This window comes from Hyposmocoma kahamanoa, unplaced genomic scaffold (assembly GCF_003589595.1).
Source record: "Hyposmocoma kahamanoa isolate Upper Pololo Valley unplaced genomic scaffold, ASM358959v1 160, whole genome shotgun sequence".
In the NCBI taxonomy this organism is placed as follows: Eukaryota; Metazoa; Arthropoda; class Insecta; order Lepidoptera; family Cosmopterigidae; genus Hyposmocoma; species Hyposmocoma kahamanoa.
This window is the reverse complement of record NW_020653575.1, coordinates 7350901-7367221: the sequence shown is the minus strand read 5'-3', so window position 1 is coordinate 7367221 and position 16321 is coordinate 7350901. Positions and strand designations below refer to the sequence as shown.

At 37.8% G+C, this 16321-nt stretch overlaps 2 protein-coding genes across 2 annotated transcripts in view; one reads left to right on the top strand and one right to left on the bottom strand.

Moving 5' to 3' along the window:
* Positions 1–9421, top strand: part of LOC113225474 — a 28258-nt gene extending 18837 nt beyond the window's left edge. Inside the window, exons 10-14 of the mRNA XM_026457792.1 lie at positions 637–751; positions 1633–1688; positions 3589–3727; positions 5971–6144; positions 8862–9421. Of these exons, the coding sequence (XP_026313577.1) occupies positions 637–751; positions 1633–1688; positions 3589–3727; positions 5971–6144; positions 8862–8903 (526 nt within the window). The 3' untranslated portion in view covers positions 8904–9421. The remainder of the gene's footprint in view (positions 1–636; positions 752–1632; positions 1689–3588; positions 3728–5970; positions 6145–8861) is intronic.
* A 5289-nt stretch (positions 9422–14710) lies between these two features.
* Positions 14711–16167, bottom strand: LOC113225473 (the record flags this gene model as incomplete). The annotated part of the gene is made up of 1 exon (XM_026457791.1): positions 14711–16167. A coding segment is annotated over one exon (549 nt), but the record flags the coding sequence as incomplete, so codon positions are not given.
* Positions 16168–16321: the final 154 nt, after the last annotated feature.

Sequence of the window (16321 nt, the reverse complement as noted above, 5' to 3'; positions counted from 1 at the left end):
TTTAATTTTCTTCAACATGTAATAAAATTAAATGAAAATTACTCGCATAGCTTTGAATATTGATTGGGAGGCGAATTACAAATACGGAATGAATAAGTACGAATATAGTAATGAAAAACCTTTGTAAGTTGAAAAGTTGGACCTTGTTTTAGAAGAACTCATAGACTTATGGCACAAATAAACCGAGCCACCGTTGATTTTTTCCATTATTCTCCTATATATTCATAGCCTGTTCCTCTCATCTGGGGTTGGCTCTTTAAAACAGTTCGATGTCTTCCTCCGTCTCGCGTTCAAAAATCCTGTCAGATGAGACATTTTGAGTGAAGCTTAGCAAGTGATGCGTCTTAATAATCCAAATGCAGGATGAAAATTCCCGTCTTGGAAAGTATAAAAATTATTAATGCCACTATTATTAGAAAAATATCCCAAAAATCACAAAAAAGTTACTAAGCCAAAATTTGCGGACTGTGCTCAAGTTTTGCGAACAGTTGCTAAACGTGGCATGCAACTAAGCACTTCTACTGTATATATTGTTCTGTGAGTGTTGATAATGTTGGATGTCGTGTAAAAAAAACCAATTCCAAAATATATTTACTTTTTTATTTATTTTCAAATATCTTCTGCATACATTTGAAGGTTCAAAGAACTTCAAGTAAGGAAGGACTCGCGGGAATCTTCCCGCGAGAGGAAGCCCGATCGGTTCAACGAGATCAAAACTTCACTAAGGGAGCTGCGCCGGGGCTTGAATGAGGTATGTCCAGACGCACATATTATCATTATGAACAGAGATTGGAATTGGCTAAGTACATTTTATAACACACATAGGGCGGATTATACCACCCTGTGAAATCAGGAAATGATTAATTGTATCTTTATAATAATAATAATGGATAGCCTGTATACTCCCACTACTGGGTACAGACTACCTCTCACAACACGGTAGGGTTTGGGCTGTAGTTCCCATGCGGGCCGAATGCGGATAGAAAACTTCACACACATCCTTAAATTGCTTTGCAGAGTTATGAAGGTTTCCTAGGTTTGACGACCTCCATGGTCGAGTGGTTCGCACAACGGTTTTCATGTTATCGTCATTTCTGAGGTCCCGGGTTCGATTCTCGGCCGGGGAAATGTAGAAAACAACTTTTCTATATTGTCTCGAGTCTGGGTGTTTGTGGTACCGTCGTTGTTTCCGATTTTCATAACACAAGTGATTTACTTACTTTGGGATCAGAGCAACGTATATAATGTTATCTAATATTCTTGACGATATCTTCCTTCATCGGAAACGCACATAAATTTCGAAAAACCCAAAACTGCAAGACCGGATTTGAACCCATGACCCTCTATTTGAGAGGCGGTAGGTCTAACCATTAGGCTACCTCGGTATATATTTCTTTAAAGATTTATAACTATAACACATCAAAAAGATAGAACAAAAAAATTTATAAATCCAGGTATTATCAACTGTATGTACATTTCTACTGGTTGTGAATTTAAAGGTCAAATTTTAGGTGACAGAATTCGTCAATTTTGTACCCACCAATGTTGTTATATGAATTAATTCTATAACAATAATTTTGAGTAAAACATATAGGGGCTTGGTTCTTACACTATTGCATTGGTTTGTTGCAGGTCACAGCTCCATATAACGCTAACAACATCAATTTAACCAACGCTAATAATTATGGGTAAGAACAACTATCATTCTATTCTCTATCTATTCAATATATGGTCACACGACTCGCACATCTATCTATACCTATCGTCGTAAAGTTGCCCGCTTATGGGTATTCCATAGGATATAATCACGGAGGGTGTGCAAAGGAATTGCATGATTAGGTTCCCCTTTCCATCATCGGGGGACTAGACGTAGGCTGGGGCTCCAACCCTACGTTGTGGATATTCCCAGGAGTAGCACGAAGCGCTACTTTTCGCTTCCACGTTTACTTGGCGAGTGGCTAGGGAGTGGAATTCCCTGTCTGCGGACTTAGGCCGCGTTTTTATTTGTCTGACGTGACGTGTCGCGATGCGCTCTGACGTCATGACTAGCGTTCAAATCTATATGTCGTATTCTGCCCCTTCTGATGATATTTTGAATCAATACCGTCATGGCTGTCGGAGAGTTCGTACGTTCGCAATGTTTTCTCTTGAATTATCCGATTCAGATTATTATATTAAGCAGATATTCAATTTGTGATAATGGCAACTATACTAAAAAAGAAGACTTTAAGCCCGATTTACATTTGTCTGACGTGTCGCGTCGTGACGCGACAGAACGGTAACGGTTTCATACATTTAATATGGTTAGATTTATATTAGTGTGTCGCAATCTGACGTAACTGCTTGTGTTGTGTCGCATCACAAGCGGTCTCACTTTGAAGAAGCGTCACTTTCTTCAATCAACTTGCTATGGAATATCGTCAGAAAAATCTTGCTGAAATTATCCCATGTGCAACGCGACATAGCTGTTACGTAAACTGTCACTCCCCCGCACCGCGCAGCTACCTCAGGAACCGACTGAGTTAAACGGTAGGCCGGTACCTCACCATTTTTGCTTTGAGGAAGCCAAAGTCAAAGTACGTTTTATAAATCTCAGACTTAGGGTCGTATTCCAGAACTGTACTCAATGCTCAAGTCAGGATTTGAGCAGACTTGAGCACTGAAAATACGACCCTAATGGCAAGGACTTGAGTTTGATTTTCAGTGCTCACTGCAATACTCACGTCCTGACTTGAGCATTGAGTAGAGTTCTAGAATACGACCCTTAGACATTGCTAATTGATGGTTTAGCTAAATAAATTATCTGATAATTGGATGCGGTACACCGTCATCATCACCGTCAACCTATTATACGTTGCACTGCTGGGCACGGGTTTTCTTTAAAGTAACTGCTCAATCCGTATCTCGCCTAAACAGACGAGGTACGGATTGAGCACTTCACAAATTATCCTAGGGTTGTGAACCTTCGTCATATAGGTTTCATATCAATGATTTCTAGCACCGTTAGCGAAAGGTATTCCTGCTGAACACAAATGTGCCTAAGTTAGAAATTTAGGTCATTGGTTTCACCCATAGATAAATAGATACCGCAAGTATCGCAAGCATTGACGGGTGTCGTCAATTGTTTCACTTCAAATCGACCAGTTAACTTGAGCTTTGCTATATTGAACGAAAATTGCAAAATGACCGATGAAATTTGATTCCGTTTGTTTTGTAATTAGATGTTTAGCTGCTTTTCCCCACACCATCGAATGGAACAGCACGCCTTTGTTCTCTAACAATGGCGTATGTTATCTTTATTACAATAAATACAGAATATTTTTGGAATATACAGAGACGTACCTGACCTGACTGACCCGTGTGTCAGTTGTTGGCGCTGTACTATTTCAGCTTTCTAATTTGTAATTTCAGTGCAAACGAGAGTTGATATTTATAAGTGATGTATCACTGATGAGTTACCACGAACGTATGGCCCTTAGTTCGTCTCTATTTCTGGTTACATACTCGAAGAGTAAAATGAACAACTGGATCGCTGCGAGTCAGGTTTCGTGAGCGTATCTCATTTGCTGTTGTGGTTCTGGTTGTCAGCAACGAGCGCAACGAGCGCAGAGAGCGCAACAGCCGGCGCTCGTCGCCGCTGCCGTCGCCGCTGGCCGAGGACGAGGTGCAGCTGCCCTGCGAGTTCTGCGGGGCCCCCGTGCCGGCCTACGATTTGGTGCGCCACCAGGTAACGCCGAATGCCGTTGAACCGGCAAACTCAAATAGTATGTACATGATTGAGGTAAATGTACCAATATTTGCCACTGTCCCAATGTATGACACTTCTGCATTTAAAAAAAATAAATAAGAAAACATCGATATAACTACAAAACCGTGTTAAATATGTGAGTGAGTGTGTGCAATGGCATATGTGAGTTCCGTTTAGAAGCTTTCATCGATTCACTCAATATTTTTTCAATGTAGCGACTGTTTTTACGAACAGGTGATCCGAGTTGAATGTGCGTTGTTGTTCTTACCAAAATCGTTAAGACTTTGAGAAGTTGAGTGCATTTATTAGTCGGAATTTGTTAATTATCGGTAAGTGTTTATTAAAACAATTAGATAACTGTACAAACAATTTGTTTTGTGTGTATTTATTGACGTATATCGTTTATATTTTATTTTAGAGGTTTGTCAAACACTGATGCAAAGATTTCAGCGTTTAGTAGTAGTTGTCGACACCCATGTCAAGCACTGGTACAAATGAATATTTTTTAGACTTAATTTCGACCATTTCATAAGGACGGAGAACGTAGGTTTGTATTACTCTGTTAATGGCAAGTTTCTATGGGTAGTTTGAGTAGTGTTTGACATGGGTGTCAAAGACTGTTTTACTCGTCGTATGTTGAGATGTCAAACACTAGGACGTAACTAGTGTCAACTATTGGTTACAGGTATTGTGCAATGAGAAAATGCCACCAAGGTTGTAGCCTACATTATTCAGAAGATGATATATTAAAGGCGACCGATGAAGTGTCTAGAGGGATTCCTATCACTGCAAGATGAAAATATTTTTAACGCTATTTAAAACTGTATATATGTTATGATCGTGTGACATTTAAGTTTAATTTTACCATGCAAAAAAACTGCAAACATTTGTTATTAATTTTAATAGAAACATGTCCCTTGATTTTGGTTTTTGTCTTTTAATAATTTATTGTTATAAAGTAATCAATCCAGTCAAATAACTATGAAATATTAACATAATGTCCTGTCAAATACTGGTACACTGATCTCACTTTGCCATAGTCAACTATTGGGACATCAGATATTTTGTCTGTCATACACTGGTATAATTTTAGAGGTTGCGGAAAACTGGAATTTTTTAATAATGCTATAATTATTTAAAATTGTATAGTTTCCAGAAGATAAATAACAAACCGTTTAATATGTTGACATTCCAAGATAGTCAGTTTGACTCATAATTAAGTATTTTTTTGGCAAAACACGTGATTTTTCGTCGAAAAGCGTCAACCACTGGGACATTTACCTTATATGATAAATTAATAATTATTATCATAATAATTAAATAAACTCGTATGGTCTGCTGGTTCGTTCCGTGGCTTAATTGGCAGAGCATCTAGCACGTATTGCCTGAGGATTCGAATTCACCCCCATTGAATTAATTTTTCTTAGTGTTTCGATCTTTGGTATAATAATTACTTGTAACAAACTAGTGAAGCAATTTCACAATTTCATTCATTCATTATATTTAATAGACTCAAGTTAAAAAAAGTTCTTACGCCGAGAGTCGTACAAATTAGATTTTTTGAGGATGCCTCGTAAAGGGGTGAAACACGCGTTGAGGGGTGATGGTGTTTCTGAAAATTTTGGTGATGGTGTTAGGATTGTAGTTGCGTTTGTGTAATTTCTTTTATGCGAAGGGAGGGTGCAAAAATTACCAAACGTCCACTAGGTAGGAAAGTAATATAATTCCATAGGAAATGAAACTATTTTTCCGGATTTAAGTCGCGTGTATTTGTTTTTTTCAAACAAACCGACGTTTCGGGCCCTTTACAGGTCCCATGGTCACGGTTGAGTGAACCATTTGAAAAAACAAATATACGCGATTTAAATCCGGAAAAATAGTTTCATTTCCTATGTGTAACAATCGCGAAAACCTAAGAACCCGAAATATAATTCCATTTTTAGTAACAAGCAGTATAATATTTATAAACGATTACGTTTACTGATCAATTCTAGGCATATAATTTCTGAACGAGAGAACTTTACTTCAATTTGAGAAAAGGTTTACAAAAAACGACTCTTTATCGCTAGGCAAAAACTTTGTTATTGAACCACTTGGCAATGAGCTCACAGACTCGATACTTAGATGACTTAGTTCTAGAGCATCGGGTTATATTTAATTTTTTTAAGATCTCGTCGCTTACTGTAACCTCGATTGTTGGATTACAACTTGCGTGTGTACAGACGGGCTGCCGGCCGGACCTGACGCAGTACAAGGCCGCGTCTCCCGCTCGCCTGGCGACGGCGTCGCCCCCGCCGGTGCCCCCGCTGCCGCGACCCTTGCCGCTGGACGAGCCCGTCATCCCCTGCGAGTTCTGCGCGGAGTCGCTACCGCTCTATCTCATCAGCGAACACCAGGTTTGTGCTCTCACTTAACACCACAACTACAAGACCTGTGATATTCATGTTTTCAGTAGAAGAAAATATTCCCATATGGCGAAGTTTTTTTAAATTTATTTGCCTGAAATGTGATTTACAAAAGATGGTACACATAATATATAATAATAGGACAGTCCTGATATTTCACCAAAATTGGCATGCAAATAATACATGGTTGTCGTCGAGTTGCGGACACCAGCCCGTTACACCAAGTACCAAGTACCAAGTAATACATGGTTATCTATATTTTATAATATAACAATTTTAATAGCAGTACAGAGTTTTTAACATTTATTATAATACTAAATTATTGGTATGTCATGAAGATATACAAAAAATAAAATTGGTATAGTTATTTTTGATACAAGTGCGGAAAGTTAAGTCATTATTCACGAGTCTCGAAGCTTCTTAATCAAGACTCGAGACGAACGAGAGAAGTGAAAATGACAAATCTGCACGTGTATCAAACGACGTTTTTTAATACATTTGCAAAAAAACTACATTGAAACTAAAACAAAACAGTATTTAAAAAAAACTCATTTCTTTCTTTGTCTGATAAAAATTCAGAGTACAATGGCAACTGTTGCCAATATTCAGCCACATTAAAATTACTATTATAGTGGCGCGGCGCGCAGCGGTCTCGCGTAATACTCACCTCCGGTCATTGTTAATACTCAATCAGCCATCTTTATGGAAAATATTTTGATATTTTTAAATGTAACCCGTTGTTTTATAAAAAACCTATGCAATTTAAACAAATAAGATGTTTGTAAGTAAATATAAGGTTTATTGACGACTTACGGGTACAGTATACAACCTCTTTAGTTCTATGTTTAAGACTTGAAAGTACAGTAAATAAAAAAAATGGAAAAGTAAATAGCACTTGTGCGAAAAATCCATCTTTCGGCACGATTTGTAGTACGAAAAATACCACGTTTTGAGCAACTGTATTAAAAAAGTTTTTTTTTTCTTTTCGGTCAAATAGATTTAATTAAATATTAACATACTACCCACTAAGACCAGGAGACCAAGAAGTCGTGCGCCTGGTATTAAGTAACACGCCTGTCCATAACAGTTGCAATGCCACTCAGAGCGTTACATCGCAAAGATCTAAGACACTCCCACAGCGCCAATCTGAGGGATAAGTTGACAAGTTCCATGTGTCTGTAATTTCAGGTCAAAATATAACTGCCACTCTGCGTTGTTGTCGATATAAATACACGGAATTAGACCCGCCGCGGTCCCGACCCGATCCGCACCGGCTCTTTGTGTGTTTCACGCTTTAATGTTAATATTAGACTGTCTACAATGGGCGTCTATCGTTGTCAACTTATTACTGCTTCCGTGGCCGAACGGTTACCATGCTATGTAGTTGACCGCGCAGAGGTCCCAGGTTAGATTCCCGGGCTGGGAGACATATTGATAATAATATTAAAAAATTTAATGGGCCATTCCCCGGCGTCCAGGATGCTTTCCAACGACAATAGTCTGAGTAGTCATGCAGATTTTGACAGTTAACCCCGCACTCCGTGGACATAGTTGTCGCGGCCCACTCGTCAAATATTGGTAGATATTTAATTATCTTAGTATTCTTTTTTTTTGGACATTTCAATTTTGTTTTTTATGTATATTTAAAATTTATTTAAAATTAATCTGATGTAAACAATAGGAATTAAATGTGTATTTATTGTTGAATAATGTATAAATTAGTTTATTATTTTAATTATGTTATTTTTAAGTGATTCTGACAATGATGTGTTCGGCTGTAATTGGCTCACATACTACTTTTGCATTGTTTTAATAATGTATGTAAATGTTAAGTATGTTAAACTGTTGTTGAACCAATAAACAAATAAATATATTTTTTAAAGGTGTACAACATTTAAACTAAACACAACAAAAACACTATAATTTAAATTATTGCAAATCATAGATGAACGTAGGTGTAAATCGTAGACGCAATCTCCGACGTAAAACAATATGGCGTGTGGCACAGTTTTCACACTATTTAATTTTTAGTTTAAGTGATATTACAATTTGAGTATCTTAATTATCTTTTTTTAAGCTTCTTCTTAGCGTGCCGACTCTGACCCTTATATTTGTGAGTACATAGCGCCTGGTACAGCATTATCAGTGGCGTTGTACAGGTCCTTGCATGTGCAGGTGTAGGGCACGACAAAAGATGTGTCATAGTCTGGAGAGTCACCTTCTTGCTTCGGTCGACTTGGCTCCGCAACCTATTTAGAGACTTCTTAGTTTGGAGGAAGGTGCTCCGACAGCGGAATAAGTGATGCCGTGAGGTATCTCTCCTTCCAGAGACTTACTCGGGCTTATTTAGTTTCCCCATCCAGAGGGAATACTTTGTTAACGAAGTTACTTCGACTCTTTAGCCTCAGGATTCTTTTTTAAGCTAAGGGCTTTATATCCAAAGATACACTCATAGCTCCGCACTAGGGAGACCCTGAGTCGCGGGTCGGGTTGCCATGTACACACACATAGACAACCACATAGACAACCACAAATTACACCCAAATTCACGAGGGAAATAAATGTAGGCTGTACTAATATTTCTGCCAGACCGGGAATCGAACTTGGGACCTCTGCGTGGCAGTCCAGCGTGGTAACCGTTTGGCCACTGAGGCAGTTCTCAGCCAAACGCTCAATAACAAAATAATTCAACGTGCGTTTTTTTTCAGGAGCGTTGCGGACGTGAAGCCAACCTTCTGTATCCAGACTAAGTCTTCCACTACGCTAAAAAGTTTTCTGTTAACTCTCACGGTGTCGTAGATTTGTGATCATAATGTGTATACCGAATTACTCTTTATCGTATTTATAAGTGTATATTGATTGACTTATTTGATTTTGTTGTTGACTTCTATTGTACAGGACTGACAATTCAAACGCATTTTCAGACTGGTCCATGAAATGGAACATTGACTTGGTAAAAGTTAGGTTATAGGGAGTTGGTATTCGAAACTGGCGGCCTAGGAACTGTCCTAGGCTAGGAAATGTACTGGGCTAGGAAATGTACTGACATTGGGACCTATTTCTTGCACCCTGTATATGTAAATATAATGAAATTGATGACTAAAACTTAAAATAGTTAAATTTGTTTGAATCGAATATTCAAACAGTTGATAGCGACATCTCTAGCCAGGGTTGGTAGCTGTAAAGTTATCTAACTGGGTGACGAAATACTTTCATAGATGACGCTACGGCTAGAAAGTTGTTGAAAACCAAATACAAACCGACAAACAACCACATAGAAAAATTCGTGAGGTCCGCTGGTTCGTTCCGTGGCTTAGTTGGCATAACGTCTAACACGGTTTGCTAGAAGACGTCGGTTCGAATCCTGCGGGATCGAAGGAACTTAAAATAGTTTTTTAATGCAAGAATTGGAATCCATTTTTTTATACTTAACACTATCTTCGCAAACGTGGGTTCAAATAATTATAGAAAAGTTGGAGAAGATAGTATTTCTATCTCTTTTTTCCGTATAACTGCGCTCTTGTCTATGATTTGTTTATATGTTAGTTATGAAGTAAACAACAAAATCGATCAAGCTATGCTTAGATTTAGTAAAAAAGACCCTGGCGGTTGTTAAGGTCTGACGGTGTTACGGCTCAATTCTCAGCTTCCATTTTGCGTTACCGATATTAGTGTATTTTCTCTTCACTAGCAAACATTTTTGTGAGGTATGGAGTTATATGAAAATGCGAGAAGCGTATATTATAAATTTGGATACTGATAAGCAACCGTGTTAACTCAACAAAAACTCTAAAATTAATGCCAAATTGTGGCTTGGCGTTTCGTCTACTTTTTACAAACATAAACTTAGTGGTTTGAAACCTCCAAATAATAAAAACCGTTGGCATAAAACTTAACTACTAAAAAAATCTTTGTGAGCCATTTTCTCGAAACTATGAATTACGTTGGTTGGCACGGTGTTGCTTATTAGCATTCGTTTTCCGTCAGTATTTTGTAGAAATTTTCACGGGAGCATGTTTTACTTAATGTTTTAAAACAGTCGTTAATACCTAAAACGTGCTTCCCTCAAAAATTTTTCAAAATGGCGCTTTCACCCTTTCCACAAAACACCGACTTTATAAGTGTGTTTTGTTCCAGTTCAGTGATAAAAGATCTTATTTGATATTTATAACAACTGTTCGTCCAATGACAGCGTGTCAAAGACAATACTATGTCGTCCAACATGTTTGCAAGTGAATAGGGCTTTAATTTATAGAGTACTACTTTGTTGCATTGAGATAAGATCTCATGTGGTGCTCTCTTATATTTTATTTTTAATGGTGGGATTTTATTATGTAGTCTGTTACGTGTTTATTAACTGGTTTTCTAAGGCTCAATTCGCATTGCAGCGGAACGGAATGAAAGTGAATTTTGTAACCGTAGCACAATAAACTTTTAAGAAATGTGTGTATATAAAAGGCAAAAACAGGTAGCGCGTCTTTCGGAGAATTCTCGCCCAGTGTCGGGATTCTTACCTTGTTTGTACCTTCACTTTGCTGTGTACAATTCTTTACAAAAACTCACTTCCATTTCGTGCCGCAGCAAAGTTATATGTAAATTGGGCCTACGCTGATTGTTTCGGCAACTTGATAATTTGGTAATAAAACTGCTGTGACGCCTGCGGTTAATGTTGCTGCAAGTATTTATTTCGTTCACATGGATATATTAGGTGTTTAGGCGTGACCATGTTTTTTGGCCATTGTTCTAGTAAACGGAACTGACCGAAATATGAATATGTCCTAGATGTGACCATTACACTTTGCCCTGCAACATATAAAGAACTTCTCTTGTGGTTTTTAAGGATTTTTAGGAGTTACCACGCTTACCGACTCGGAATGGGCGTGAAACAGCCATGTTTTATTTACTCGAATCGCTTTCGACGCGAACGTTCAGTTGTTAACGCTAATTATTCGTTGTCGGTTACGTACAGAAGCGATCGGAAATTCTCAGGAGGCAGATTGCCGACGCCAATAGAGCTGTTTCTGATCGACTCAATACGATTCCTTGTCGATAATTTTGGTGACACCCATATTAAACAGGGACAGTCCAGCATCTTAGTATAATTGCTATGTAAGTTACGGCGTTAGAAATACTTACCACTATAAATGTTCTTGAAATAATTGTAAAAACCAATTCCCTTATTCGATGAAACTGAGGGTGTTTTTTAGACCTATATGTGTCCGTTTATGTAAAGTACCTTCTACGAATTTATAGATAAAGTTGCATTTATTCGGTGCACGCGCACTGAGTAAACAATCGTCTTATTAAAAAAAAATACTACGCGTAAACATAAACATTTATAAGTGATAATATTCATTAATTAACTTAGCACAAAAATATATTACATTATTTGCACAAAATTATGTATTGACGCTTGAGTTACAAATGCTTTAATTCATTGTTATGTTTTAGATTTTTTTATAAATAGTCGTTTTTCTTTTCTAAATGTTTAAGCTATGTATGTTATTATAATATTAAATGTAATCGTATACTTTTAAAAAATCGATAGATTGTTAGTAAAACTGTATACATTCTCTATTAAGACGACTGCCTACTGTTGCTGTTATATTTTTATAATCTAATTCAATGTGCCAATATATGTGCCAATAAAATGACTAAATAAATGTCAATTGCTTTTTTAAATACCTTGAATACATAACTACACTTTACATATATGGTTTGTGTACTTACCTTCCACCATCCACAGTCGACTGTGTTTTTTAATGTTGAAACGAATTCAGAAGTTAGTTTTGCGATTTTTGTAGAAAAAAATAGTCTTACCTGTAGGGTGCCATCATTTATTTTGGGCATGGTATTCTACAGATGTTACTAGTCGAGCGACAATCGACGCCTCTCAGGTACCTCATTAACGTAATAAGGGGATATTTTTTATCGAGATCAAATGACGGCACGAACAAGTGGTAGGCCTGGTGGTGACTGGTGACACGCCTACCCATAAGGCTTAATTTACATTGCCGCGGAATGGAACGGAACGGAAGTCTATTTCGCTTGAATGCTCGAGCCTTCGCGAGCTTTCTCGCGACTGCGCCTTGAGGTTGCAGTATTTCGTCGACGTTTGACGTCACACTGCGCTTGCATACGCGCCACTTCCCGTGGATTCGCCTGGCGTCGCCTAGGCAGCTGCGGAAATTCCCGCAAATGCACATGCGCGAGAATTCTCCGGAAGATGCGCGACTTGTTTTTTGGTTCGTATTTAGTTTGTACGTTACACAGTTCACATAATGTTATGTACAATTTCGTTACAAAAATTAGCTTTCATTCGGTTCCGTCACAATGTAAATTAAGCCTAAGTTTCAGTGTCACTGAGGGGTGCTGCCAAAGTTGATGAATAGGGGTTTATGGTTAACTTGTATCAACCAGTGTCGGTTTTAGTAACGGCGTAATCATAAAAAGTGTATTTCTCATGACATTACGTGGCGGGACGAACACATGCGCCTGGTGGTAAGCGACACCACGTTACGTTCTACGTCAACTCGATACCACCTGTCCGCTCTATATCTAACTCGCACGAAGGCACTAGGGTGGACACCATTCTAAGAGGCTCTAGCATTTATTGTATCTCTAAATTGGTCTAATTTACTAACAGGTTCAACGACTGAATCAAAATTTCTGGCATATTGATACCACTATATGGAGATGTAGTAGGTAACAAGGCAATTATACACAAAGCACTTGGAAATCTCACTGTAAAGGTTGCTACACTGGTTTTTCGAGATCCATATAGCGAAACGGGGTACCCTGTACCTACTGTACTATCATATTTTGATATTTTATTTTACGGTAAACGCCGTTACCTACCGACTATGAACGGGTTAAGATACAATTTTTTTGTCAAAAATATTTAATACTTTGTTTTAATAGGGCGGAATGTAAGCATAAGAATTCACATGCTCAAATAAGTAATAATATATTATTACAAGTTCACATTTGCTGTCACATAATACGCTATTTACAAACAAATGTATGTATGTACTAAAAAATCGTTAATAAAGATCAATTTACATTGCTGCGGAACGGAACGTAAGTCAATTTTTGTAACGAATTTCGTACGTACTATAATGAACTTAATGTCAATTGTGTAATGTACAAACTAGATACAAGCCAAACAAACAGGTTGCGTCTTTCGGTTAATTCTCGTGCATTCTCGGAAGTCCTCGCAGCGGGAGGCGCAGTGTGGCATCGAGCGTCTATGAAACAGAGCCGAGCGTATTATATATTTTATATTAAGAGTTCTCATGCCAAAAAAGTTCTGACGTTGGCTCCCAAACTTGTGAAACAAATATGTGCCTGAAGTTCGCGTGACATGCGACAGGAGATGTTGAATTTTGCGCATTAAAAGTACCAAATTCGTTTTACCGGAATAACTCTAAAACTAAAGTGACAAATCCGTAGTGACAGTTGTCGATCATGCATAAATATAATTAATTATCTAATTTTTGTCCTAATAACCTTTAGCATTTCGAGGATAAATCGAAAATATGTGAAAATTAGAGGTCATTTCGTGATTTTAATCTATCGAGGAAACTTTATTGTTTTATGTTTCTGATTAATGTCTATTCTTGAATATATCGTGTAGTTACTCATACAATATTTTATTTTTAACTTTAAAGTGGATATACCCCTCTAAAATCAAATCGAAGATTAGGAATTTTTCCTCTGCTCTCTCTTAAGGCGTATTTTATACGCGCCGACGATGTGCGTATACGCACCGTAAACGCGGGTCATCTGCGCGTATAGGCACCGCAAACGCGTTGTATAAGAGATAGTTTTAATTTTTTTTCTTTGTTAATTTCAGTTATTTTTTGAAATGAAGTAACATGAAATTCTAAGTGTCCTAAACTAAACTCCAGTGGAGTATATAAGCTTCTTGCTTGCAACGCGATGTATGCGCGCGTTTGAATCGATTCACTACAGCGCGTCTGTGACGCGTATACGCGCAGATGATGCGCGTTTACGACGCCGTAAACGCGCGTTTGTGAGTCGCGCGTCGTCGGCGCGTATAAAATACGCCGTGTGCATACGCTCTCAATCTTTGCAAAATGTTTCATATTGCCCAAAAAGTTTTAATTTCTTTCATAAATTATAAATTCAATTATCACATCTCTTTTTCTGTTCTCCTTTTTCTTCTACTTAACAAATAATGTCAATAAAAAAATACATGTGTACATTATAAAAATAATAACTTACCACCCTTGTCGTGTAAAAGATCTAAACTAAACATCACTTACAACCTCAGGGCGCAATCGCAAGAATTCTTGAGTACGTATTCTTGCTAATTCGAGCGTACTCGCGCAACTAGGCGAAATTGACGCATCCGTTCCTTACCGTTCCACGGCAGTGTGAATTAAGCCTAATACTTTTGTAATTGTATTACAAGTTCGTTTATAATAAAGTAGAGACTCGAACGTACTCAGCATTATGATTGTTATGGTAAATAACCCAAAAAAATTACTTACATCAATTTAGCGAATTTCTTGCTTAGTTTTCTTTATTTATTAATTTTTCTTTATAATTAGGATATTCATATTTTTTACAACCGTAAAGAAAGGCCACTTAAACTTTTAAATATAATTTATAAACTGTACCAATTTCCACAAACCTCACTGTTGTAGAAATTACAACTACTGGAGCAACTGTATTGAAAAAGTAAAATTCAAAACAAAATCGTAAACAATATACCTACATAAATGTTGCTAACAATCGAATATTAAATGCATAATTCTACGTAAATTCGTCGGAATGTAATAACCTGTTCGGTGGGGTGCTTAAGGCATAAATAATGTTACCACAAACATAACCAGAGGTTCTATTCTGGAAGAGTCCTAGTTGAGATTGGTGGCCAAATTACCACCATATCACCATTCGCTTAACTCTCTAGCTACACCAATGGACAGATCGAGCTGTCACAATAATCTAAACGAGAGGCCACACCGCGAGCGAAGCTATCTAAGCTAGTTTAGCTCACATAGCTGCATGCAACAAACTATGCCAGCTAAGCTAACTGAGTTTAACTTAGCTCACGTAGTTGCATGCAAAGCCAAGTTAAGATAACACGGGGCCGTAGTGAAGTGCCGTCACTCGACGCTAGTCTTCCCCCGCACGAGGTAAGGGCGACAATGTTTACTTAGCTTAGCGGGACCTTTGAGTAATTAGCTCACATAGTTCAGCTAGCTCGGTTAGCTTAGTTCGCAGTGTGAACAGATGTATGAAAACATGCCGCTACGTGAGCTAAGCCAAATTAGCTTATATAGCTTCGCTTGCGATGTGGCCTCTTCGTCAATCTTGGTTAGTTTTCAGAGTCGACTCAGTCGTGAGCATGTCGTGAATAATAAAATACTAATTTTACTAAAAAATATTCGTGAAGATTAGACAACCTCTGAAAACTCGCAATTTCCTTAGATAGTTTTAAAAACAGCACAAAAAGTACTCATTCGGACATCGCGGCACGGTGATTTGTAATTTCGGACAGTTCCAGATCTTCTCGCATCTGCATTTCGACCTAAACCGTCTCCTCCCAGGTCTTTCTACTAAATTTGTCGCTATAGAACTTTTCGCATCATCTGGTTTTTGGAAATAACTTAGTTTGGATAAAAACCTTGGTGTTGGGGCTTTAGTTCTCGATTCGTAGTCAATTGTCTCCTGTGCTAGTTCTAAAGACTCATCTCTTTCCGTCGCTGAGTCAGGAGGTTCCGTTGTCTCGGTTTCATAACTTTGTGTAGTGACGTCACTCCTTATAAGACGGATCACTTCATCCTGTTCGCTGTCTGATGCATGTAAATTTTTAATAGGTCTACTAACATTGCCTGGGATAATTAAAGGTAAGTTCTCAATTCTGGCCCTTGTAGTCTTGATATCAGCGGGTCCATGTGCGACTGGTAGCATCTTAACATATGTTATGTCGGTATCCTGTGGCGCTGCATTTGTCCCCAAGAGTAGGAGAGGTAATAGTACCCTGAAAAGTTAATAATTTAGTTAATAACAGTCTGTCAGTAGGTAGTGAATTTATGGGTTTTAAATTTATATTGAATTGATATTCAATTTTTTTTTGTGATTTTACTCCACTATTATGTTGTACGAAAACTTAAAAAAAAATTATTTATGCAGAACA